The sequence below is a fragment of the Pristiophorus japonicus genome, chromosome 4 (assembly GCF_044704955.1).
Source record: "Pristiophorus japonicus isolate sPriJap1 chromosome 4, sPriJap1.hap1, whole genome shotgun sequence".
Classification (NCBI taxonomy): domain Eukaryota; kingdom Metazoa; phylum Chordata; class Chondrichthyes; family Pristiophoridae; genus Pristiophorus; species Pristiophorus japonicus.
This window is the reverse complement of record NC_091980.1, coordinates 42,176,923-42,204,185: the sequence shown is the minus strand read 5'-3', so window position 1 is coordinate 42,204,185 and position 27,263 is coordinate 42,176,923. Positions and strand designations below refer to the sequence as shown.

At 43.5% G+C, this 27,263-nt stretch overlaps 1 protein-coding gene across 6 annotated transcripts; it reads right to left on the bottom strand.

The window, feature by feature from the left end:
• Positions 1–1,915: 1,915 nt before the first annotated feature.
• Positions 1,916–25,586, bottom strand: LOC139262886 (glucosamine-6-phosphate isomerase 1). Of its 6 annotated transcripts, none has more exons than XM_070878133.1 (7): positions 25,484–25,586; positions 16,804–16,953; positions 11,870–11,971; positions 9,479–9,661; positions 8,791–8,975; positions 5,463–5,637; positions 1,916–3,358 (listed from the first exon to the last, which is right to left on the bottom strand). In XM_070878133.1, exons 2-7 carry the CDS (start codon positions 16,925–16,927, stop codon positions 3,282–3,284), a joined length of 846 nt encoding a protein of 281 aa, XP_070734234.1. In that variant the 5' UTR covers positions 16,928–16,953; positions 25,484–25,586; the 3' UTR covers positions 1,916–3,281. The 6 variants fall into 6 exon arrangements, with proteins under 6 accessions (XP_070734234.1, XP_070734236.1, XP_070734235.1 ...); XM_070878135.1 differs by having other exon boundaries at positions 25,418–25,497; XM_070878134.1 differs by lacking the exon at positions 25,484–25,586 and adding an exon at positions 25,273–25,407.
• Between the last annotated feature and the right edge of the window lie 1,677 nt (positions 25,587–27,263).

Below are 27,263 nucleotides of genomic sequence, written 5' to 3'. Positions count from 1 at the left end.
CCAGCTGGGTGAGACTGCCCTCGCCTGGTTCTATTCTTACCGATCCAGTCATAACTTGCAATGGTTTCTCTTCCCACTCCCACACCTTTCCCTCAAGGATCCATCATTGGCTCCCTCCTATTTCTCATCTACATGCTGCCCTTCATCGGAAAACAAAGCCTATATGCCAATGACCAGTTCTATCTCACCATCACCTCTCTCAACCCCTCCACTGTCTGATTTGTCATGCTGCTTATCCGACATCCAGTCCTGGATGAGCCGAAATTTCCTACAACTCAATATTGGGAAGACCCCACCACAGAGTTGTTCCCTAGCCACCAACTTCATCCCTCTCCATGGTCACGGTCCAGACCTTTCACAAACCTGCCGTCCTATTTGACCGAGGTGCGCTTCTGACCATGTATCTGCTCCATTACCAAGGCCACCTACTTCCACCTCCATAACATCGCCTGTCTCCACTCATCTGCTGCTGAAACACACATCCATGCCTTTGTTGCATCCAGACTTAACTACTGCAATGCTCTCCTGGCAGCCCTCACATCTTCAACCTCCATAAACTTGGAATTCATCCAAAACTCCAATGCCGGTATCCTGACTCCCCATCACTTCTGTGCTCATTGACCTACACTGGCTCCCGGTCCATCAATAGCTAGATTTTAAAATTCTCATCCTGGTTTTCAAATCCCTCTATGTCCTCATCCCTCCCTGTCTCTGATATATCTGCACTCCTCCAATTCTGACCTCTTGTGCATCCCCAATTTTAATCAAACTACCATTGGCGGCTGTGCCTTCAACTGACTAGGCCCTAAACATTGGAACTACCTCCCCAAGCCTCTCCACCTCTAAGATGCTCAAGACCTCATTCCTGTCCTAATATTGCCTTATATGACTCGGTGTCAAATTTTGTTTGATAATGCCTGTCTTGGGACATTTACTATGTTGAAGGTGCTATATAAATGCTGCTGCAAAGTCATACTTTTTCCAGGAACATCATTTTCTACAGTGTCCTGATTTCCTTAATATTTGTATCTAGAAGTCTTTTTGCCTAGTTGCCAATTCATTAGTTTAAAAAATATTGCTCGGCTGAAATACTAAATTAAAACTGCCTTTTAAATAGTGTATAATACAATTAAATCCTGATAGTATTTTTTTAAATCAACCATTAATTCAAGTAACTATAATGCATCAGGTTCTGCATTATAATATGGGATAAAGAGAGCCTATTGTTGAATGGTTCAACACAAAGGGCAAGAATTTCCCAAAAATCCGCCAGAGTCGGATTGCCGCCCAAAATACCGCTAAGATTTTAAAATTACCGTGGGCAAAAAATTCCACAAAAAAAGGAAAAAATTCCGCTCGGCGAAAAAAATAAATGGACTTTACTCCCCGATTCTCCGTGGAAAACGCAATCTTGGGCCGATTGGGTGATTCTTAAACAACATGGGCAGTAATTACTAAAATTTAGACCGTGGCTGCAGGGGGGAAAAACACAAAAAATATTTTTTCTAAAAAACATTGTAAAAAAATCAGAAAACATTCTCAGGACCCTTTTCAACTTAATCACTGTAAAATAATTTTAAAATAATTATGAAAAACCTTTAACTTACCTTTTTATGCTGGGTTACTTACCTACCGCCCAGCTCCCGATGCTTCTCGTGGGCGTTTTTTTTCTACTTACCTACGGGTCACCGCTGAGTCAAAACTCGGGCGGTGGTGGTTTTTGGAGGGTGCACGCCAGCAATCCATTCCCCAGCGGTGTTTCAAAACTGCCGGGTGGAACTCTTTCTGGAAATTTTTGCCAACTCGGTTTTCACCCAAACCGACCAATTCCGCCGAGAAACCAGGCGGAGATGCAGTGGAATTCTAGCCCAAAATGATTATACTGAGTAAACATCAGTGGAAAATAATAGACCTATTTTCAAGTTGAAAGGCAACACATTTTTTATTGTTCTTCAAAAAGCAAGATGATTACACTATGGCTTATTTCAATAAAATTTGCCTCCAGCAACTGGCTTTAATTGATATCTTGCATCAGCTTGACTTATACAATTTTGTTTGTATTACAACAGACAAAGCATCATTTAAACTTGCCCCTGCAGTGAGCGTGCCAGACTATTAATAGACTGTAGCCTGCTCAAAATACCTCAACAGTGCAACATCATCCCTTTAACACATTTCAAACACTTGGAACAAAAAATGCCCAAAACAGCAGAGTGAGGAAGGTTCAATATTCCATTGAACACTCTACTGTAGTTAAATACTCTTCTGTTTAAACTTGGGGATTTCCAGACACAGGAAGGTGGCCACAAAAACAAGCTCAGAAAAGGGAAGTCAACAGACAGTTTTGAATGTAATTGCTTTACACAGAAACTTGTGAATATATGGAACAGACTGCCCAAGGAAGCAGTGAAGACATACAGTACCGAGTAAATGCTAGAGAGAGCTGGATGGCTATTTAGCAGAAATAGCAAGCGAGGTATGAGACATAGGGTAGTGTAAAGTGGTTTTCAAACATCGAAGCTAGTCAGATGGGCTGCAGCGGTCTCTTTCAGTCCTGTACATTAAAAACACCATATGCAGTGCATCAGCAGAAGTTAGGGAACGTTGTAATGTGACTTTTAATGAGAGGATGAAACCTACTGGAAGAGGGTGTACAGTACATTACCAATAGAGTAAATATATTGATATGGAGACAATGACACTAATCAGGCCACCATAGGAAGGTGCTGATTACATCACAATAACTTTTGCACAAAGTTGTATTTTTTTTTTAAACTTAAATTGTCATGGCTTTATCCTATTTAGTAATGGTTCTCAAATTTAACTCGTAAAATGAATGGCTTTTTAATTCTAATTATAAAACATTTCAAAATATACTAAATAGGGAGCAGCCAGATCTGAGCTGTAAGTTACAAGTTTCCACAATCCAAAAATGAAATGTTTCAGAAGTACAAATTTTCATACAGGTCAGTAAATTTATTCTCATCGGCACTCATCATGAAAAGTTTACGCTCATGTTTAAATGTTTAAATGAACTGGGCTCATTTCTCAGTCCATCAGTAGACTTAAGATACTCTCCCTTTCTGTCCTCTCCACAAAAATAAGAGACGTTTTCATTGATAACACGAGACGTTTTCATTGATAACGCAAAAGAAGTATGAGGGAAGGTCATAACTCATAAGATTTCAAAACGAGTCGGGCTAGGTTTCCTTCAGTTACTCTTCTAGAAGAGGTGATTCACATGGAAGGTCCTGCAGCTCAACAGTCTTCATTTCATATAACTAAAAGTAGTTTTTTTCACTGCACCACTTCATACTGTACAATGGATCTACAAGCTTGTTGTGAACATGCAATAAACCTGCGAAAAGGGATAGAAGCAAAACAAAAGGGGCATAGGAGCAAAATTTTAAAAGTTAGACAACAACTTGCATTTATATAGCACCTATAACGTAGTAAAAAGTCCCAAGGCACTTCACAAGAGCGTCAGCAAACAAAATTTGACAACAAGCCACACAAGGAGATATTAGGATAGATGCTTGATCAAAGAGATAGGTATTAAGTAACATCTTAAAAGAGGAGAGAAAAGTAGAGAGGCAGAGAGGTTCAGGGAGGCAATTCTAGAGCTTAGAGCCTAGGCAGCTGAAGACATGGCCACCAATGGTGGAGTGTTAAAAATCAGAGATGCACAAGAGGCCAGAATTGGAGGAGCGCAGAGATCTCGGAGGGTTGTAGGGCTGGAGGAGATTAGAGTGATAGGGAGAGGCAAGGCCACAGAGGGATTTAGAAACAAGGATGAGAGGAGTTACTGAACCGCAAGCGGGGGTGGTGGGAGGGGAAATGGGTGAACGGGACTTGGTGCGAGTTAAGATACAGGCAGCAGAGTTTTGGATGAGCTCAAGTTTATGGAGGGTGTAAGGTGGGAGGCCAGCCAATAGAACAATGCAATAGTCGAGTCTAAAAGTAACAAAGGCATGTACATATACCCCACAAACAACACAAATAAACTACAACTCCGAGAAAATAACCAAATTACTATGGTTTAATTGTAAATTTCTGTTACTCCAAGTTTAACATTTAATTTTCTTTCATATCCCTCTCACCATATACACTATCTACAAGTGATTAGCCTATAACTTCACAGTTAAAGTTGTCACATGGTTAGGTCGAACAAAACTCTCCCAGTGCACTAAACAGTCAGCTCTTTCACTTCCATTTATTAAGATCAGATTACAATTGAAGCCATCCAATCCTCAAAGGTAAACTTCCCAGTCTGTCTCAGAGAATGAGATCAATTTTGCAGCCCTATGCCAGACATTAACCTCAAAATAGTGAAATAGTCAGTAACATTTAATGACTGGAAGAGATAAGTGACAAAATGTGTAGAATTGAAACCTAGTGTAAGCATATACTGAAGAACACATCAATTTGACGAGACAAGAAAACTTGTCTAAAGGACACCATTGAAGAGGAACCAAACCATAAAAGTTGAAGCACAGGTAGGACTAACCACCAATCAGATGCAACAAAATAAACACTTATCCTAAGGATAGCGACAGTGAGATGCTGATAAGAGAAAAATAACTACAATGTGGAAACAAGAGAGAATCAGATCTTGAGAGGATCGCTTAAGCAAAAGTACAGATTTGGCAGATCACTATGAAGCAGTAACAAGCAAAGCAAACAGAATCTGTTTAGTCAGTTGGGCATCAATTGGAAGATATCATGCTGAATCTGTACAGTGCCAGTACGGTATTCAGATTAGGTCTCCGAAGCACAAGAAAAACATTCAAGCAATGGAGGCGGTGCAGGGGAGAGCCACAAGATCGATCCCTAGCATCAAAGGGTTGATTATAAGGAAAGACTGGAGAAACTGAGGCTCATTATCTTTGAAAGGAGGCGACTAAAAGAGAATTTTATAGAAGTACACAAGATATTGAACGTCATAGATAAGGTTAAATCGGAGCACTAACTCAAGGTGGGCCAAGAGACTAGGTTAAAAGATAGTTTACTAACAGGCATTAGGAATAACCTATTCACATGTAGTGATCAACACTTGGAATGATCTTGCAAGCAAGGCAGTGGAAGGGAAAACTTTAGACTTTTTCATGGGACAGTTCGATGACATGACATGGAAAATGCAAGGTTTTTATTCTGGATGGATGAGCCAAGGTAAGCCAAAAGACTTCCCTAATCTATATCCATCTTGTGATCACTCTTAGGACTTCCCCTCTCCACCTGAGACTGACCTATCCCAACAGTAATGGAGAATAAAGAAATTTAGAAAAAAAGCCAGGCTGGTTCAATGCCTATAAATGGAAGAAATCCGTGCAAATATGCAACCAATGAAAATATTGATCTCAAATAGACTAGATAGCCTTTTTAAATTGTTAAATAGCAATGGGGTTAGTTATTGCACAAGTTATTGTGATTGAAGTCTGAGAATTCTTGCAAGAATCACCTACCTTTAAAATATTGGACGGTTTTTACACGGAGTTCCAATGTGGCATCTTCATCACACACAAAGAGCGTTTTTGGGTGCTGCTGGAAAGCAGATACAGTCCACATATGGTTTACACCATCTTCTATTGCTTTATACAGAGCAAAGGCTTTATGAGCTCCTGTGATAAGAATCATCACCTACAGAAATAGAAGGAAACACATTGAGCACCTTCCATAAATAACAGTGACAATAGCTGCAACGATAGTGAATGTGATCTTCTAAATTCCCTAGATTGTAAAACAGTCCCTGCGGATTAGCAGGTAGCAAATGTAACTCCACTTTCAAGAAAGAAGGGAGAGATAAAACAGGGAACTACAGGCCAGTTAGCCTGACATCAGTCTTCCGGAAAATGATGGAATCCATTATTAAGGAAGTGGTAACAGGGCACTTAGAAAATCATAATATGATTAAGCTGAGTCAACATGGTTTTATGAAAATGAAATCGTGTTTAACAAATTTATTAGAGTTTTTTGAGGATGTAACTAGCAGGGTAGATAAAGGGGAACCAGTGGATATAGTATATTTGAATTTCCAAAAGACGCCACAGATTCGATAAGGTGCCACATGCACAAGATAAGGGATCATGGGATTGGAGGTAATGTATTAGCATGGATAGAAGATTGGTTAACAGACAGAAAACAGAGAGGAAGGAGTTGAGGTTGAAGATCAGACATGATTTTATTGAATGGTGGAGTAAGTTCGAAGGGCTGTTTGGCCTACTCCTGCTCCTAATTTTTGTTATGTTCTAATGTTAATCATTCTGAAAACCTAGCAATTAAATATTATTCGTTTTCTCTTTTTGCGAGAAGAAAAGGAGGAAATAAAAAGGTGGGGGGCTACGGCTGGAGGAGAGGCGTAGAAATAGTGCATGACAATAATGTTGCTCCGGGGTTCAAATACAATGCAGATTGATGGCACCTCTCTCTCTCTCCTCTCTGTCATTCGCACACAAGCCAGATGGTGACCGTCTCGACCAATAACTGCTCAATTAAAAATTCAAATATTAACCCAAACGACAAATTCCATGCATTCATATAAAATCCAGTTAGACAGCAAAAAAACCAGAGAGAGATGATTTTTTTTTTAACCCGAGTTATAATGATCTGGATTGCACAGCCTGAAATGGTGGTGGAAGTAGATTCTAAAATAACTTTCAAAAGGGAATTGGACATATATTTTAAAATGAATAACTTGCAGGGTTATGACAAAGAGCAGGGGAGTGGAACTAACTGGATAGCTCTTTCAAAGAGTACACTGGGCCAAATAGCCTCCTTCTGTGCTGTAAGATTTTATGATTCCAAAAGAAAATTCAGTTTTGCATTTGTAGCAGTACTCCAAAACTGTAGCACTAACTGAACAATCTTATTCAGAGAGGCAACAAGGATAGAGGCTGTTGAACATAATGGGCCCAAGTTTCGAGCCGCGCCTAGAACGGCGCAGTCTCGACCTGGACACCCGTTTTTCGCGCCACAAAGTGTGCCTAAAAAAACCTCCGGATTCTCCACCTCCCTGCAGGTCCTCTGGCCCTCGGCGCATCGTAGCAGGAGCTGTAGGGGGCGGAGCCAGGTCCCTGCGCTGAAAACAGTGCCGGGACCTCTGCACATGTGCTACAGTGGGCGCGCATGTTCAGTAGCTCCAGGTAGCCAAAACTATGTGGGAGGGGCCCGAAGCTCGCAGCCCCTAGCCCTGGCCGAGTGGCCTCACTGGGGCTGCGTGAATAAGGCTCCTTCCACGGCCAGCTCCCGCTTCCCGCCTCCGGCCTCCGGACCCGACACCGACTTCCGCTCCCCCCCCTGCCTCCGGACCGGACCCGACACCGACCCCGACCCGACTCCCGCTCCCCCCCGCCTCCGCCTCCGGACCGGACCCGACACCGACCCCGACCCGACTCCCGCTCCCCCCCGCTGCCTCCGGACCGGACCCGACACCGACCCCGACCCGACTCCCGCTCCCCCCCGCCTCCGCCTCCGGACCGGACCCGACACCGACCCGACTGCCGCTCCCGGACTGGATCCGACCTGACCTCCCTCCCCCCGACCTGACCTCCCTTCCCCCGACCTGACCTCTCTCTCCCTCCCTCCCGCCGACCTGACCTCCTTCTCCCTCCCTACCCCCGACCCGAACCGAACCGACCTCCCTCCCACCACACCTCCCGACCCGGGCTTCCCCCGACCCGACCCAACGCCACCTACCTGTAAATCTGGTGCTGGGGACGGGCCCTGCCCGAAGTCTCGGGCCCGGCCCGTTCAGCCTCCCTCCCCCTTCTCCTTTCCCCCCCCCCCCTTCTCCTTCTCCCCCTCCCCAATCTCCTTCCCCCCCCAATCTCCTTTCCCCCCCTTCTCCTTCCCTCCCCAATCTCCTTCCCCCCCCCAATCTCCTCCCCCCCTTCTCCTTTCCCCCCCCAATCTCCTTTCCCCCCCATCTCCTTCCCCCCATCTCCTTTCTCCCCCTTCTCCCCTTTATCCCCTTCTCCCCCATCCCTCCCCCTTCTCCCCATTCCTCCCCCTTCCTGCTCTCCCCCTCTCTCCCTCTACCCGCCTTCTCCCCCTCCCCTCACTGTCAGAAACACAGACACTGACAGGCAGAGAATGAGAGACACACACAGACAGACAGAGAGATAGAGACACTGACAGAGACACACTGGGGATGGGCATCCCAGCACGCTGTTGGAGGGCTCCCAGTGCTGCAGTCGGTAAGTAGAAAATGTTTTATTTATTGATTTTTTTAAAAAAATTTATTAATTTTTTTTGATTGATTTATTGGTTGATTTATTGATGTATTTATCATTTATTATTGATGATGGCTCTTTATTTGTAAAACTGAAGTGTTTAATGGTTGTAAACTTCCCTTTAAACCCCCCCCCCCCAATTCCCTATGCCTGATTTGTAACCTACGCCTGATTTTCTAAAGTGTAGACAAGGTTTTTTCGAGCGTACAAAAATCTTTACTTACTCCATTCTAAGTTAATTTGGAGTAAGTTTTCACTGACGAAACTTTGAAAACAGGCGTAAGTGGCCGGACACGCCCTCCTTTTGAAAAAAGAATTCTGTTCCAAAGTGAAACTGTTCTAACTGACTAGAATTGGAGCAAACTAAATGATGAGAATTCCGATTTCTAAGATACTCCGTTCTACACCAGTTGCTCCTAAAAATCAGGAGCAAATCATGTGGAAACTTGGGGCCAATATGTGACTATATCCGAGAGACAAACTTAGTACATTAAATATTCTCTGCCGACAGGCTGCTTTCTAAAAAAAAAGGAACAATGCAAATTAACTGATGTTTCTTTACCTCTCTAGCATCCATTACAGTCCCCACTCCAACAGTCAGAGCCATGGTCGGGACTTTAGACAAATCGCCACCGAAAAATCTAGCATTGGCCGATACTGTATCCATTGTCAATGTTTTCACTCTGGTTCGAGACACCAGACTAGAGCCTGGCTCATTGAAAGCAATGTGACCATCGGGACCAATACCTATTCAAAGCCAAAAAATAATGAATAAAATGCAATCGTAACAGTTCCACAGAGCTAAATGGCAGCATCACCCAGGGCCAATCCTGTATGCCAGGAAGTTGGGACAATTTTAAACCTTGCACAAAACTGCTCATAATAAATTCAGTTTCCCTCAAAGAGGAGATAGCTGGTGTAGGGAAATAGCAATGTTACTCTCACACAGTAGGGAATGCTCTAATGCTGGCATTGAGGCATATTGTTTGGCCAACATAAAGAAAGCATTACTCTGCATCCAACTCATGCTGCCTCTGACGTAGGAGCAATTGATGGTTACACTGGATACCAAGGGTGGAAACATATTTAATTTCTCTCAATATAGACATTCTCCCATTGACAATCACAGGAACACCTCCAAAATCTATTTTTAAAAGTAACAGAAAACAGATTACAACTATCAATCATGTAAGTAGCACCAGTTACAGGAAGAGGATATTAATTCTCCTGTGTAGGTCATTGCACAGTACCGCCAATGAACAATTCAATTCCTCCTGCTGCTTTAATTTTCTCCTCAAAAGCATTGCACTCAGCCTCCAGGTCAGCAGCATTCCCATCTAGAATGTGTGTATTTTCAGCCAGGATGTCAATGTGCTTAAAGAAATTGTTCCACATGAAGGAGTGATAGCTCTCAGGATGGTCCCTTGGAAGACCTGCAAGGCAAGTGCAAAATACCGTATTGCAAACAGTCACTAAGTATAAACACTGATCAAATGCACTAGCCTCAAATTGTAATGATATGACCATTCCATTATTACACCCACGTTACGAAAGACCACAAGTAAACATTACAGACAGAGCGCTGGAATTCTGCAATACCTCAAAGCCAATTTCAGCACCAAGCCCAACCAAATTCTGCCACAAGAGAATGCATCTTCCCAGCAATGGAGGACTCCAGAATTTGTTAGATACAGCAACCTTAACGAGCTGTTCAAATACAACATGGGGACAACTTTTAATCTCCATCCCTCCCTGTTGGAAAGTGGCTGGACTCTGCTCAGTGCCTCCCGAAAGCAGTGTGGGTGGCACAGATGTGACCAAGCTGTATCCCAGTATTCTGTGGCACAACATATTGATACTCTGCCATGCTATCACTGTAATCAATTTTATTAAGCGTGTGACATTTTCTTTGCTATCTAAAAATATCTATACAATCAAAGTAAAGTTGATCTACTACAGCGGAGTCCCGACCCTCAGCTGGCCAAGAGATATGTTACCCTTCAGATTGGGGTTTACAAAATCTCCATACCACATTCATGGAAATCATTCAGTAAATTCAACATGAACAAAACTGCACAATAGTGGCAGACTGCTACATTCCATCATTGGCATTTGTGCAACAGGTATGTATCCAGCTTATAGCACATTACATTATTAATACAGTATTTAATATTACACAAGTCCCGCCAATTCCTGAACATTGGATCTCATGCAGCTGACTAAAAGCCAATGGTAAAACTACTGGGACCCGCTAAGAGTGGCTGCTGGGAAGACTTGTTTTTGTCAAGATCCGGTGGCACTGGCATAATGTAAAAGTACTCTATACTTCCCACCCACCTCATTTCGGTCTCTGATGAGTTTTAGCAAATAGTCTGCAGGAAACATAGAAACATAGAAAATAAGTGCAGGAGTAGGCCATTCGGCCCTTCGAGCCTGCATCACCATTCAATAAGATCATGGCTAATCATTCACCTCAGTACCACCTTCCTGCTTTCTCTCCATACCCCTTGATCCCTTTAGCCGTAAGGGCCATATCTAACTCCCTCTTGAATATATCCAATGAACTGGCATCAACAACTCTCTGCGGTAGAGAATTCCACAGGTTAACAACTCTGAGTGAAGAAGTTTCTCCTCATCTCAGTCCTAAATGGCTTACCCCTTATCCTTAAGACTATGTCCCCTGGTTCTGGACTTCCCCAACTTCAGGAACATTCTTCCTGCATCTAACCTTCCAGTCCCGTCAGAATTTTATATGTTTCAATGAGATCCCCTCTCATCCTTCTAAACTCTAATGAATACAGGCCCAGTCGATCCAGTCTCTCCTCATATGTCAGTCCTGCCATCCCGGGAATCAGTCTGGTGAACGTTCGCTGCACTCCTTCAATAGCAAGAACGTCCTTCCTCAGATTAGGAGACCAAAACTGAATACAATATTCCAGGTGAGACCTCACTAAGGCCCTGTACAACTGCAGTAAGACCTCCCTGCTCCTATACTCAAATCCCCTAGCTATGAAGGCCAACATGCCATTTGCCTTCTTCACCGCCTGCTGTACCTATATGCCAACTACAATGGCTGATGTACAATGACACCCAGGTCTCGTTACACCTCCCCTTTTCCTAATCTGCCGCCATTCAGATAATATTCTGCCTTCGTGTTTTTGCCACCAAAGTGGATAACCTCACATTTATCCACATTATACTGCATCTGCCATGCGTTTGGCCACTCACTTAACCTGTCCAATTCACCCTGCAGCCTCTTAACGTCCTCCTCACAGCTCACACCGCCACCCAGCTTAGTGTCATCTGCAAACTTGGGAGATATTACACACAATTCCTTAATGTGTTTCGTAAAAAAATGTAGATGGGAATAATTCCAAAATGAATGATGTGAAAGATAACTTTATGTAGTATTCAAAACATGACCAGAGCTAATTACTCACTGACACTAAAATTCCTTTTTCAATACATTGCATCAATGCACTAAGATACGCAAGACAAAACCAATGCTACCAGGTCACTGCATCCAGGTCACTTATTACAGAAACAGACAATAAATACCTTTTTGTTTCAGGATCCAAGTCAGTTTATTCAGAACTTTAAAAAAAAATTATAAATTAAAAGTTGTACTGCGCCACACTCACCAACATATTCATCCATGTTGAATGTTTTCACATATTTGAAAGACAGATCACCATTCTTATAATATTCAATTAGCTTTTTATAGCTTCCTAATGGAGTGCTTCCTGCAAAAAGATATGAAATACTGCTGCAAATTAATTCTGTAAGCTCACACAGCAGTAAAACAAATTAAACTCACCATCGCCCACATTTATTTTTTTTCCCATCCTACATAATGGAACGCCAATACAGATTAATCACTTAATCAGGGATGACAGCTTTGAAAGGAGCGTTTCTTACTGGCAATAGATATTGATGCAGAATTTTGTACAATGTACATCACCCTTCAACATTAAGCTTTATTTACAAAATGCCTTTCGAACGTAAAAGCTAACACCAGTTCGCTGACCAGGGCTAGTACCTTTCGTTAGAGACAAGTGGCAATGGGAGTGTGACTGGTCTAATGACATGAGAGATAACAAGAAACCTCTTGGTTTAATAATCACACTTGAAACCAGCAGAAGCCAGGACTGAAATCAGGAGGTAAGTTCCCATTTAGGTATCACAGCACTAGAGGACAGCATCAGCTTTTACTCCACTCTGCTCCATTCAACTAGCACTGTAATCATAGAATCATAGAATATACAGCACAGAAGGCCATTCGGTCCATCAAATCGGCGCCAGCTCTTTCGAAGAGCAAACCAGTTAGTCCCACTCACCCACTCTTTCTCCATATCCCTGCAATTTTTTCTCCTTCAAGTATTTACCCAATTCCCTTTTGAAGGCTACTATTCAATCTGCATCCACTACCCTATCAGGCAGTGCATTCCAAATCCTAACCATTCCTTGCGTAAAAAAGTTTCTCCTCATGTCACCTCTGGTTCTTTTGCCGATCACCTTAAATCTGTGCCCTCTGGTTATTGAACCTTCAGCCATTGGAAACAGTTTCTCTATCTAAACCCATCATGATATTAAACAGCTCTATCAATTCTCCCATTAGCCTTCTCCGCTCTAATATTTAGAGGCTAACTCTTCTTCCCGATTCCCAACTTATGACCTGGCTCAAGCTACTGATTTTAAGCTGCAACACTAATTCTCCCATGTAAATGACTGCTCACATTATTCAGTTGCCCACACATCAAATTCTGAGCAATGAATCACTAGCCCGAGTAAATCATTAGTCTGAAGGGTTGGTCCTGACTAGTTCAGATTAGCAGGATTCTACTTAATTTTAGAGTGCACGGGTCTCTTAGGCCCCGAAATTCATCAACTGCTGCTCCCGCCCATTTCTCAGCGTTATCCGGGCGGTCCTTGCTTTTTTACCGCCGCTACCACTGGGGCTGATTGGGCAGGAGATTCATCCTGGTTTTCTTGGCAGGAGCAGGAGTGGGAGCAGCAGGCAGTAGCGGGAGTCGGCGGTAGGTGCAGGCCTCGCGACTCGGGAAAGATCGGAGGCCGTGTACTGCGCATGCGCAAGATTTTGGATTTATTTTTGACGGAATCAGCTTCCACCGCCTTTTAGGGCAGTGCGTTTCAGATGCCGATAACTCCCAGATGGATTTTCACTCCTCATCTGCCCTCTAGATCTTTTTATGATGATTTTCAAACCATGAATCTGGTTTCTAGTATGTGACTGTATTGTTTATTCTGTATCTGTCATTCTGTGGTGGAAGCTGATTCCGTCAAAAAAATGAGGATTTTTATTTTATTCATTTTTTTAACTAATAACTACAACAAAGCAATGGTGCAACTGTCACTAATGAGGAAGGATGTAAAAATTATAATAGAATTTGATACAAGGATCATTTTGGTAGGGAGACATCTGCCTTTCACAACAATGATTTTTTTTTGCCTTACAATTATGATTCTGCTTTTTAATGGGTCCTGACAGTACTTCATTTAGCTAAGACAAGTATGGGTCACCAATCCAGGACGGGTGGCTTTGAATGACAGATAGTTCCAGAACTTGGAGGCCAGGCATTTGAGTGTACAGTTTTTGAGCTAACAGGTCGCCGAACCCCACCTCTAACATTACATGTTATTTAATCAAATTATAACAGTGGAATATTTGCAACTTCTGTATTTGGGCAAATTTTCTTGTCAAGATCTCATTCTGGCACATAAGAGAAAATTACAGGATTTCATTAATAGCTATATACTTTCACATGAGCTCATTACCTCTGGAGACTCACAGGGTGTGACTAAATCTCTTCTGTATGCAGCTCTGTCAAGACCCTTATACCACAGGTCCATGGAGCCTTTACTGTAATTGGGAGCTGATGTCAGCTTTCTACCCCACACATGCCCTTCAACGGAGCATATTCATAGAAACATAGAAACATAGAAAATAGATGCAGGAGTAGACCATTCGGCCCTTCTAGCCTGCACCGCCATTCAATGAGTTCATGGCTGAACATTCAACTTCAGTACCCCATTCCTGCTTTCTCGCCATACCCCTTGATCCCCCTAATAGTAAGGACCTCATCTAACTCCTTTTTGAATATATTTAGTGAATTGGCCTCAACAACTTTCTGTGGTAGAGAATTCCACAGGTTCACCATTCTCTGGGTGAAGAAGTTCCTCCGCATCTCGGTCATAAATGGCTTACCCCTTATCCTTAGACTGTGACCTCTGGTTCTGGACTTCCCCAACATTGGGAACATTCTTCCTGCATCTAACCTGTCTAACCCCGTCAGAATTTTAAATGTTTCTATGAGGTCCCCTCTCATTCTTCTGAACTCCAGTGAATACAAGCCCAGTTGATCCAGTCTTTCTTGATAGGTCAGTCCCGCCATCCCGGGAATCAGTCTGGTGAACCTTCGCTGCACTCCCTCAATAGCAAGAATGTCCTTCCTCAGGTTAGGAGACCAAAACTGTACACAATACTCCAGGTGTGGCCTCACCAATGCCCTGTACAACTGTAGCAACACCTCCCTGCCCCTGTACTCAAATCCCCTTGCTATGAAGGCCAACATGCCATTTGCTTTCTTAACCGCCTGCTGCACCTGCATGCCAACCTTCAATGACTGATGTACCATGACACCCAGGTCTCTTTGCACCTCCCCTTTTCCTAATCTGTCACCATTCAGATAATAGTCTGTCTCTCTGTTTTTACCACCAAAGTGGATAACCTCACATTTATCCACATTATACTTCATCTGCCATGCATTTGCCCACTCACCTAACCTATCCAAGTCGCTCTGCAGCCTCACAGCATCCTCCTCGCAGCTAACACTGCCACCCAACTTAGTGTCATCCGCAAATTTGGAGATACTACATTTAATCCCCTCATCTAAATCATTAATATACAGTGTAAAGAGCTGGGGCCCCATAACAGAACCTTGCGGTACCCCACTAGTCACTGCCTGCCATTCTGAAAAGTACCCATTTACTCCTACTCTTTGCTTCCTGTCTGACAACCAGTTCTCAATCCACATCAGCACACTACCCCCAATCCCATGTGCTTTAACTTTGCACATCAATCTCTTGTGTGGGACCTTGTCGAACGCCTTCTGAAAGTCCAAATATACCACATCAACTGGTTCTCCCTTGTCCACTCTACTGGAAACATCCTCAAAGAATTCCAGAAGATTTGTCAAGCATGATTTCCCTTTCACAAATCCATGCCGACTTGGACCTATCATGTCACCTCTTTCCAAATGCACTGCTATGACATCCTTAATAATTGATTCCATCATTTTACCCACTACCGATGTCAGGCTGACCGGTCTATAATTCCCTGTTTTCTCTCTCCCTCCTTTTTTAAAAAGTGGGGTTACATTGGCTACCCTCCACTCTATAGGAACTGATCCAGAGTCAATGGAATGTTGGAAAATGACTGTCAATGCATCCACTATTTCCAAGGCCACCTCCTTAAGTACTCTGGGATGCAGTCCATCAGGCCCTGGGGATTTATCGGCCTTCAATCCCATCAATTTCCCCAACACAATTTCCCGGCTAATAAGGATTTCCCTCAGTTCCTCCTCCTTACTAGACCCCCCGACCCCTTTTATAACCGGAAGGATAATCACTTCTAATTATCCTGTTTTTCTGAGAGGGAAATATTGCAACAGCGAATAAAATCTGAAGTGGGATCTACTGTTCTGGACGGCTTAGCTTCTTTGTCCGTACTATCCGCTGAAGATCCAGGTAAGACCACCTTTTTCACAACGGTCTTTCTGGCGGGCGGTAACAACATCTTACAGGATCCTAATGATGAAACTTGCGTTTTTGGCAATTTTACCATGGACAGGTAGTATGGGCTACCGCCGGCGGTACTTCTCCAATGAATTTCCCACCGGGCGGTAGGTTGCTGGTCCGTGAATTTTTCCCACCAAACTGGCATTTTTGGGCGGTAGCTCAGCGATTGTGGGCGGTAGTGCAATGAAATTCGGGCCCATAAAGCTTGTGTTAGAATCCTAGAAACTATTAAGAAAGGGAGATAGGGAAGAGAAGAACAATAAAAAAATTAAGTGGAACAATCAAGAAGCAGTATTATTGCATTCATGAAGATGGCCTTGTGTTGGACTATTTGTGTCTTCTGGACAAAAATACCACTTGTCGATGTTGGGTTTTTTTGTATGAGAGGAAAGAAAAGAAAGAGAAATCTTGCACATTGTATTGTTTTATTGCTTGGTGGTGGCTGGGTGTCACAGGACATTAGAATTAGATTTTTGAACTCAGATATCTGGCTTCAAAGCCAATCAAGATTGATGTAATACAAGGCACCTGATGATAGGAGTTTAGACAGTGTCAACAATACAACATAAAACCACTAATCTAACACTAAATTGGCAAGATCACCGAGAAAAGGCAATGCTTATTTTGTGACCTGGGGATAGATTAATGGCGGTTGCTGAACATATACCTGGGCACTAAATTCAACCTCTGAAAGATTCAACAGAACTAAATGACCAACAGTACAGACTCAATTCATATCAAAGGTCTTCCTACATACCAGTTGGCAAACCCAGAGTGAAGTACCTGCCTGGACCTGGGTTGAACTGAATGATCCGGTTCCTGATGTATTTTGCAGCCCATTCACTGGCTTTTATGTAGTCCTCCAATATAATCAACTTCATTGTTGTTTCTCAAATTTTCAAGTAAACTGTAAAAGGAAAACAAAGCGCTTTGTACTAAATCTTAAAAAGGGTATTATTACCTCAAGGAGGTATTGGGCCAGACTTGGTCCTGGAACAAAACCCAAAGACTCTAGTGTCCTGTTGGCCACAGTATGGCAATTTTCCTTTAAAATATGCAAACGGCAAATACAATATCTCTCATTCATAAGCTAGACAGTGTGTGGAAAACATTTCCCCCTTTACAAATGGACGTTCATAAAATAAAAGTCACTCCCCAGATTATGTGATGGGAAGGAAAAACAGAGAACATTATTCTTGTTAAATTACAGTAGATTGCATCTGAAAGTTGAGATACAATAGAATGTTTGCTGAACATAATTTAAAGCCAGTTTTTCATTATTTCTGGGGTGCCCATCTTTTCATTCACACCCTGTTCTGTTGTTTCTTCAGATTTTATAAGCTGCAATAGATGGTTCCATCTGGATAGGCACCAAATTAAAATGTCTTCTCCAAGAGAAAAGAGCCATCTGTATTCGTCTTGGATCCAAAAAGGGAGGGTTAACTAATAATTGTAAATCGTTGACCTATACAAATATTGGCATAAATCAACTTTCAATTCTTTCTCCCTCTCCTCACGCCGAGAGGCTTTTCTGTACATGAAGGCTGTCTTTGATGATCGTAATGGGCAAAAACTTGCACAGAAAATAAATCAATAGCAGGAAGGGAATGAATTTTAGACTACTTAGCTGATGATATTCCTGGTGGTTAACATGAAACATACTTCTCCACTTTCCTGATTGGACCAGCAGGGCACCGAGTGAGTGGGGACAGGATGAAGGCATCAGACAGTCCTGACTGCTTCCACTCAGCCTCAACTCAGTTGCTCCAAGTCCTGTTCCCTTGCCTTATGGATCAACACTGAAGACAGCAGAAACCACAATTTATTTCAATTAATGTTGAGGCAATAAACTGAGGGATGGGCAATAAATGCTGCCCTTGCCAGCAATGCTGACATCCTGAGAATGGAACTGAATGCCATTCAATGGGTCACACTGCCAAGAGTAATACTGAATGACACTTGACTTGCAGGTTTTATAACCAATTACTTTGTCCTGGCCATATCCCAATACAGCATGTAGCTACATCAATACATCTTCCAGCAAAGTGTCAGGAACAATCACAAATCACACACAATTCCCTGTCTGACAATGAGCTGAAGCATGGTTCTGCACAAAGCCAGAATAAAAAGGGCCTGAGTATTGAAATTCCAACACTCAAAAATTCCTTCCATCAAATGGACTGGCACACTGTACCTTCGCACTGACCCAAGAATTGGCTTCCTAGTTGAAGAAGTCATGTAAAGGAAGGCAAGAGACATGAGTCATCAGAGTGTGTTGACAGGAAACATAGAAACATAGAAACAAGATGCAGGAGTAAGCCATTCGGCCCTTCGAGCCCGCACTGCCATTCAATGAGTTCATGGCTGAACATGCAACTTCAGTACCCCATTCCTGTTTTCTCGCCATACTCCTTGATCCCCCTAGTAGTAAGGACTACATCTAACTCCTTTTTGAATATATTTAGTGAATTGGCCTCAACAACTTTCTGTGGTAGAGAATTCCACAGGTTCACCACTCTCTGGGTGAAGAAGTTTCTCCTCATCTCAGTCCTAAATGGCTTACCCCTTATCCTTAGACTGTGACCCCCTGGTTCTGGACTTCCCCAACTTTGGGAACATTCTTCCTGCATCTAACCTGTCTAAACCCGTCAGAATTTTAAACGTTTCTATGAGATCCCCTCTCATTCTTCTTAACTCCAGTGAATACAAGCCCAGTTGATCCAGTCTTTCTTGATATGTCAGTCCCGCCATCCCGGGAATCAGTCTGGTGAACCTTCGCTGCACTCCCTCAATAGCAAGAATGTCCTTCCTCAAGTTAGGAGACCAAAACTGTACACAATACTCCAGGTGTGGCCTCACCAAGGCCCTTTACAACTGTAGTAACACCTCCCTGCCCCTGTACTCAAATCCCCTCGCTATGAAGGCCAACATGCCATTTGCTTTCTTAACCGTCTGCTGTACCTGCATGCCAACCTTCAATGACTAATGTACCATGACACCCAGGTCTCGTTGCACCTCCCCTTTTCCTAATGTCAATGTCAATGTCAATGAAAGAAATGTCAATGGATACAAGTTTTTTTTTTTAAACTGGTAGCTAGCCAGAATTCAACATTAGAGTCTTTTTAAATTCTGAGATTTATTTCCCCGCGAGATCTTTGAAAATAGTGCCAAAAAATAAATGAGTGGAAAGTCGCACTCGAAATAGAAGAAAATATAATGAAAATTAGCAGAAAGTTCCATCCATGTGAGTACTAGCATTGGAAAGGAAAATGTAAATAAATACACAGACACACACAGAAATTTAGCAGCTATAAGTAATAAAAACAGGAATCTAGGACTGAAAGGACTACTTGAGCCTGAAAATATATATATATGCAGAGGTGGTCCAAAAATTTTTAGAACTATAGGTTGAACTTCCCTTATCCGGGTCTCCCTTATCTGTCACCATTACCGGTGGGGGGGCAGAGAGGCGCATGCGCAGATACGTTTTTTTCGTACTCACCAATATTCTCTGCTTTCCTGAAGACATTGATTGCCTAAGTGGTCTTGATGTTGGGTATCCGGGGGGGGGGGGGGGGGGGGGTGGCAGAGAGAGAGGTTCAACCTGTACTACTAATAGTTATATTTTGAAAAAAATTATAAATAAAAGCTTGCTAAAAGTTTTTTTTCAAAGAAATATATTTAAACCCCCCCCCCGCCCCAGCAAGTTTTTCGCTTTGCTGAACTTGGCCGCTATCTTTCTCCTCGATGCCGGGGTAATCTCCTCTTCATCGCCCTGTTGGAACTCCTGCAGCCACAATCCTCGGGCCGGCCGCTCCTCTGCTCAGTGCTCCCTCCGGGGGGTCGGGCCAGCGGGCTGCATCCTCGGGCCTGCTCGGGCCATGCCGACTCTTTGGGCCCGCTCGGACCACCGACCTCCTCCCCCACCACAACCTCAGGCCGCTGACCTCCCCTCATCCGGCAACATCCCTTATCCGGCAGAGGCCAGGTCCAGGTGCCGGATAAGGGAGCTTCAACTTTTAAACAAACAAAAAGCAACCAATGATGAATAAATCAGACTGTTCCCTCTGTGGGATTAAGCAAAGAATTGTTGCTGGCAATGACACAATAGATCTAAAGAGGAGGTTCAAATGAGGAAATATGCCAGCGTGGAGGAGGGGCATAAGAATATAAGAAATAGGAGCAGGAGTAGACCATTTGGCCCCTCGAGCCTGCTCCGCCATTCAATAAGATCATGGACTCAGCTCCACTTCCCTGCCCGCTCCCCATAACCCTTTACTCCCTTATCGCTCAAAAGTCTGTCTATCTCCGCCCTAAATATATTAATTGACCCAGCCTCCACAGCTCTCTGCAGCAGAGAATTCCACAGATTTACAACCCTCTGAGAGAAGGCATTTCTCCTCATCTCAGTTTTAAATGGGAGGCTCCTTATTCTAAGTCTATGTCCCCTAGTTTTAGTTTCCCCTATGAGTGGAAATATCCTCTCTGCATCCACCTTGTCGAGCCCCCTCATTATCTTATAGGTTTCAAAAAGATCACCTCTCATTCTTCTGAACTCCAACTTACTCAACCTATCCTCATAAGTCAACCCCCTCATCTCCGGAATCAACTTAGTGAACCTTCTCTGTACAGCCTCCAATGCAAGTCTATCCTTCTTTAAATACGGAGACCAAAACTGTACACAGTACTCTAGGTGTGGCCTCACCAATACCCTGTACAGTTGTAGCAGGACTTCTCTGCTTTTATACTCTATCCCCCTTGCAATAAAGGCCAACATTCCATTTATTTTCCTGATTACTTGCTGTACCTGCATACTAACTTTTTGTGTTTCATGCACAAGGGCCCCCAGGTCTCTCTGTACTGCAGCACTTTGCAATTTTTCTCCGTTTAAATTATAATTTGTTTTTCTATTATTTCTGCCAAAGTGGATAACCTCACATTTTCCCACATTATACTCCACCTGCCAAATCTTTGCCCACTCACTTAGCCTGTCTATGGGCCCAAATTGCCCCATGAGTTGCACCGGTTTTTTTGGTGTAACTTGATTTTTCTGGTGTATCTTTTTAGTTGCAAATATGGCCATTTAATTTGCGCCAGTGTAAGTGAGTTAGTTAGGGTTTTTGTTCGGTCAGTTTTTTTTTCAAAAGGGGACGCTCCCAGCCACTTACACTATTTATGCCAATTTATCCAGAAAAAAATTGTACTAAACTAACTTAGGGCAGCATATATATCCACTTTTGTCTGCACAGAAAGACTTTACATACAGTTAAGGAATCGGCGCAAGTAACTACATTTAAAGCACCACCAAGCACCAAACAAAGCACAAAAAGTAATAAGCAATTAATTAACAAATAAAATAGAAGGAACTCTGCCCCTAAAACACCAAGACCAAAGTAATAAGCAATCAGTAAATAACACACAAAAAAATAGAAGGAACCCTGCATCTAAAGCACTAAAATCAATCAGTAAATAAAAAAAATAGAAGTCCTACCTTAGGGAACGCAGCGGGCCACCGATGAGGGAGCCCATTCGGCCAGGACTAGGGACAGCGTGCTTCAGCCCCTCCCACTCAGCCTGCAGCGCGCATTTGCAGAAACGGCCTGCCAGGAGCTACTGCACATGCGCGCAGGCTCTAGCGCGCACGTGCAGAGGTCCCGGCGCTGCTCCACCCAGCAGGGTCACGCTGCGCTACGACGGAGGAGAGGCTGGGGAGCGGCCAAAATATGGAGGTCTTTTTTCGGTGGGCTTGAAGGCGGACAAAACGGCGCAGCTCGAGTGAAGGCGCCAGAAAAAGAGTTTAGGAAAATTTGGGCTCTATATCCCTTTGCAGATTTTTTGTGTCCTCCTCACACATTGCTTTCCCACCCATCTTTGTATCATCAGCAAACTTGCCTACATTACACTCGGTCCTTCATCCAAGTCATTAATATAGATTGTAAATAGTTGAGGACCCAGCACTGATCCCTGTGGCACCCTGCTAGTCATTGTTTGCCAACCGGAAAATAACCCATTTATCCCGCCTCTGTTTTCTGTTAGTTAGCCAATCCTCTATCCATGCTAATATATTACCCCCAACCCTGTGAGCTTTTATCTTCTGCAGTATCCTCTTATGTGGCATCTTATCGAATGCCTTCTGGAAATCCAAATACACCACCCCCTTATCCACCCTGCTCGTTACATCCTCAAAGAACTCCAGAAAATTTGTCAAACATGATTTCCCTTTCATAAAACCACGCTGACTCTGCTTGATTGAATTATGCTTTTCCAAATGTCCAGCTACTGCTTCCTTAATAATGGACTCCAGCATTTTCTCAACGACAGATGTTAGGATAACTGGTCTATAGTTTCCTGCTTTTGGTCTGCCTCCTTTTTTAAATAGGGGCGTTACATTTCCGCTTTTCCAATCTGCTGGCACTGCCCCAAAATCCAGGGAATTTTGGTAGATTACAACCAATGCATCCACTATCTCTGCTGCCACTTCTCTTAAGACCCGATGATGTAATCCATCAGGTCCAGGGGACTTGTCCGCCTTTAGTCTCATTATTTTACCTAACACTACTTCATTAGTGATAGTGATAGTATTAAGTTCCTCCCTCCCTATAGCCCCTTGATTATCCACTACTGGGATGTTTTTAGTGTCTTCTATCGTGAAGACCGATACAAAATATTTGTTCAACGTCTTTGCCATTTCCCTATTCTCCATTATTAATTCCCCAGTCTCATTCTCCAGGGGACCAACATTTACTTTAGCCAATCTTTTCCTTTTTATGTACTTATAGAAACTCTTACTATTCGAACAGCCGAATGGACTACTCCTGCACCTTTTTTCTATGTTTCTATCTGTTTTTATATTTTGTGCTAGTTTACTTTCAAAATCTATTTTCCCTCTTTTAATCATATTTTTAATCATTCTCTGCTGGCTTTTAAAAGTTTCCCAATCCTTTGGCCTCCCACTAGTCTTGGCCATATTGTATGCCTTTTGATATCCTCCCTTATTTCCTTAGTTAGCCCTTCTCTTACAGTCGTTCCTTTTCATTGGAATATATTTTTGTTGCAAGTTATGAAATATCTCCTTCAATGTCTGCCACTGCTCAACCATCCCATACTTTAATCTATTTTCCCAGTCTACTTTAGCCAATTCTGCCCTCATGCCTTTGTAGTCCCTTTATTTAAGCTCAGGACACTGGTTTGAGAACCAACTTTCTCATCCACCAACTGAGGGCACAGAGAAGACCACAAAAACAAAATCAAAAAACGAGAAATTAGAGATTACTCCACTGGAAGTTCTTGTATGCAGGAACCATCCAAGACCAGCATGATTCAACAGCAGTGAGCTACACTACCAGCTCTGCACTACTCTCAAAACAGTGGGGGAAAGCCACTGCCTATCCAAACTTAAAAACACATAGGAGAGTGCTTCTAAACAGTGCCTATGAATTGTTAATGCTAGCAAACAATTGGTTCTTTATTCATCTTAAAGATGTCAACTAATGATGTCCAAACTGCAAACCACAGACCAGGCATGGCATCTGAGCTCTGGCAATCTGGACTACAAGGTCCAGGCTACCCAAGTCCTACTTCCTGGTTTGTTCCATTTAAATTGTGTGGGCCTGGAAGTTTGAGAAAGGCTGTTCTTAGTCTGTTGTTGCCTGGTCAATCCAAAATCAATACACCAAGATCTATTAATATTATCCACTTGAGATATGTTTAAATGAAAGAGAACATTGATTAAACTTTACACGTAGCCCCAAAAGCTGCGTGGTACAAATCTACGTGGACCACGGGATAAAAAAAGCCTGTGTGCACCACTGCAGTGGACAGTCCAGCAGGCCACCTGGAAATACTTTGAACTGGCCTTCACACTATGTTGCAGTTGGTTTGCAGCCCAAGCAAGGTGGAACAAATGGGGCATTCACAGTCCACCGGGAAACCTGGGCTTGATGCTGAGCCACTGCCTCGCGGGGAGGGAGGGGGCTGACAATTTTCAACCGCCCCAGCAATGAGCTGCTGAGCCTGGGGACCATTGCTGCAAAGAAGTCCAATTCCCCACCTCTGCCTCCGCAAGCTCCAGGGGAGGAACGCGGCGGTCAGTCTTCCGATTTGAAATGTTGCCCGCTGGTCTCTGTGCAAGGCAGCATTTGACCAATTCGCCTCCCTCCCCTCCCAGCACTGAAGTCCAGCAGCTGGCCCCCAGGCTCTGCACCCTGTTTCCCGTCTTGCGTGCGGTGCAAGTGGCAGAGGCCGACACCACGTTTCGCTCTTTTGATGGTCTTCTGGATGGTCCACGGTCTTGCCGGTGGAACCAGTGGGCAGGAGGCAGGCAAAAATATGCCACTCACCAGGCTACACTTCTACACAGAGGCTATATTTAAAGAGTGAATGCACCGGGCTTCCAAAGTCCAAAGCAGACACTAGTCTGGCTGCACTCACCCAACACATTGCAACACTGAAGCCATTTCTGCAGCAATGCAAAATCTGCAGTTTCGGCGCCCTGTTAAAGCAAGCCTCGACTGACACTTCTTGCGTGTGGAGATGTCCCAGTTGTAAAGCCGAAGTTGAACAAACCATGAAGAATCCAAGTTTTTTTTTTAAGTGGCCTCTGAATATTGGGGAGCAATCAAGATGAGATGGGAAAAGCAACAGCCAGGAGTGATCGGAAGAAGCATTCATACATTTTTCCATAAAATATTTAACGTTAAAAAAAATCTGCAGTTTCGGCGCCCTGTTAAAGCAAGCCTCGACTGACACTTCTTGCGTGTGGAGATGTCCCAGTTGTAAAGCAGAAGTTGAACAAACCATGAAGAATCCAAGTTTTTTTTTTAAGTGGCCTCTGAATATTGGGGAGCAATCAAGATGAGATGGGAAAAGCAACAGCCAGGAGTGATCGGAAGAAGCATTCATACATTTTTCCATAAAATATTTAACGTTAAAAAATTATTTGCAGCAGGTATAAGTGGTACATTTTTGGATTTCTAGCCATTGCGAGACGCGCACACTTTATCAGGGGCAGCAAAAGGTTAAACAGAACTGTAAATGCTGTCACATTGCTTACTGCATGAAAAAAAAACTCATTGTACAACACAAACTGAACAATTCATTAAATCTCTGCAGAACGACAAGGACCGCTAATAACCCCTGATGTAGATACATCAGTCCCGGAAAATCCCAGGCACTCTGCGACCCCGAAGCCGTGCAATTGACGGCGATCAGATATGTTGTTAGTTACCGTGGAACAGAATCCACTTCAACAGCTCAAGGGATGTCGATCCAAGCAATCACCGTCCTCCTCACGACTGGGATCACTCCCCAGGGACTTTCAGTATCCGTGGAACAGTTACCCAACCCGAACAATGCACATTGGCCAGCCTCACCTTTATATTTTTAGCTAGTCATGTTTTTTTTTAAATAACACCATCAGCAAATGCCAGCGTCTTTACCTCGTTATTTAAACGACAATCTCTTTATTTTCTGCGCTTCCTTCCTTTATTATTATCCTCCCGCAAAACAGTCATATGACTTTGCTGCCGGTCAGATGATCGGAAGAAATAAAAAAGTGAGGGAAATCAAATCTTTGCAATGCTTGCCAGGATCATCAGGAGGCAAAAGGCTCACCTTCTTCTGTTGAAAGTTTCACACAATGATACTCCAAACTTGAAACAGAAAGCTAGCAAAGACCACTGTTTTATTTTACGAAAACGAATTTGTTCGTTATTAAGTTTTGTGTTTATTTGTCTTGTTACAAAATAAATAGATTGTTTAAAAAATAGGTTTGCAATCCGTCTCACTGTTTCAGTGGTTTTACAGGTATTCTTGCAGATTACCCTGTAATCTGAATTTCTATTTGTTCTTAATTCAACTCCAAAGCAAGAAAACACTCCTGCAAAAAAACTTTTACCTTAATTCCGGTCAATCGTGATGGAAAATGCTCCCGCATGGGCACATAAAATATACTGCAGTAATATACTTAAACAGCGAATTTCAAACAGTGCAATAATGATGCAGCATGTAAAAAGACTTGGATTTATATAGCGCCTTTCACGACCACTGGACGTCCCTGACGACTACATGTGCGGGAAGTGCATCCGCCTGCAGCACCGGACAGACCGCGTTGTGGCACTGGAGCTGCGGGTGGATTTACTATGGAGCATCCGCGATACTGATGATGCTGTGAATAACACTTTTAGTGAGTTGGTCTTACCGCAGGTAAAGGTTACCCAGACAGATAGGAAAAGGGTGACCAACAGGAAGAGCAGTGGAAGGAAGGAAGTATAGGGGTCCCCTGCGGTCATACCCCTGAAAAACAGATACACCGTTTTGGGTACTGTTGAGGGGGATGACTCATCAGGGGAGAGCAGCAGCAGCCAAGTTCATGGCACCGTGGGTGGCTCTGCTGCACAAGAGGGCAGAAAAAGAGTGGAAGAGCTGTAGTGGTAGGAGATTCTATTGTAAGGGGAATAGATAGGCATTTCTGCGACCGCAACCGAGACTCCAGGATGGTATGTTGCCTCTCTGGTGCAAGGGTCAAGGATGTCTCGGAGCGGGTGCAGGACATTTTGAAAAGGGAGGGTGAACAGCCAGTTGTCGTGGTGCATATAGGTACCAATGATATAGGTAAAAAACGGGATGAGGTCCTACGAGACGAATTTAGGGAGCTAGGAGCTAAATTAAAAAGTAGGATCTCAAAAGTAGTAATCTCAGGATTGCTACCAGTGCCACGTGCTAGTCAGAGTAGGAATCGCAGGATAGCTCAGATGAATACGTAGCTTGAGGAGTGGTGCAGAAGGGAGGGATTCAAATGCCTGGGACATTGGAACCGGTTCTGGGGGAATGGGGACCAGTACAAACCGGACGGTCTGCACCTGGGCAGGACCGGAACCAATGTCCTAGGGGGAGTGTTTGCTAGTGCTGTCGGGGAGGGGTTAAACTAATATGGCAGGGGGATGGGAACCAATGCAGAGAGACAGAGTGAAGTAAAATGGGGGAAGAAGCAAAAGATAGAAAGAAGAAAAGTAAAAGTGGAGGGCAGAGAAACCCAAGGCAAAAAGCAAAAAGGGCCACATTAGAGCAAAATTCTAAAGGGACAAAATGTTAAAAAGACAAGCCTGAAGGCTCTCTGCCTCAATGCAAAGAGTAGTCGGAATAAGGTGGGCGAATTAATTGCGCAGATAGCAGTTAACGGATATGATGCAATTGGCATCACGGAGACATGGCTCCAGG

Coding starts and splice junctions, on each gene's coding strand:
- LOC139262886 (XM_070878133.1), bottom strand. CDS start 16,927: ATGAAGTTGATTATATTGGAGGACTACATAAAAGCCAGTGAATGGGCT. Junction 11,972..16,803: donor CACTCTGGGTTTGCCAACTG/GTATGTAGGAAG, acceptor ATCTTTTTGCAG/GAAGCACTCCATTAGGAAGC. Junction 8,976..9,478: donor AATTGAATTGTTCATTGGCG/GTACTGTGCAAT, acceptor GGCTTTGAATAG/GTATTGGTCCCGATGGTCAC.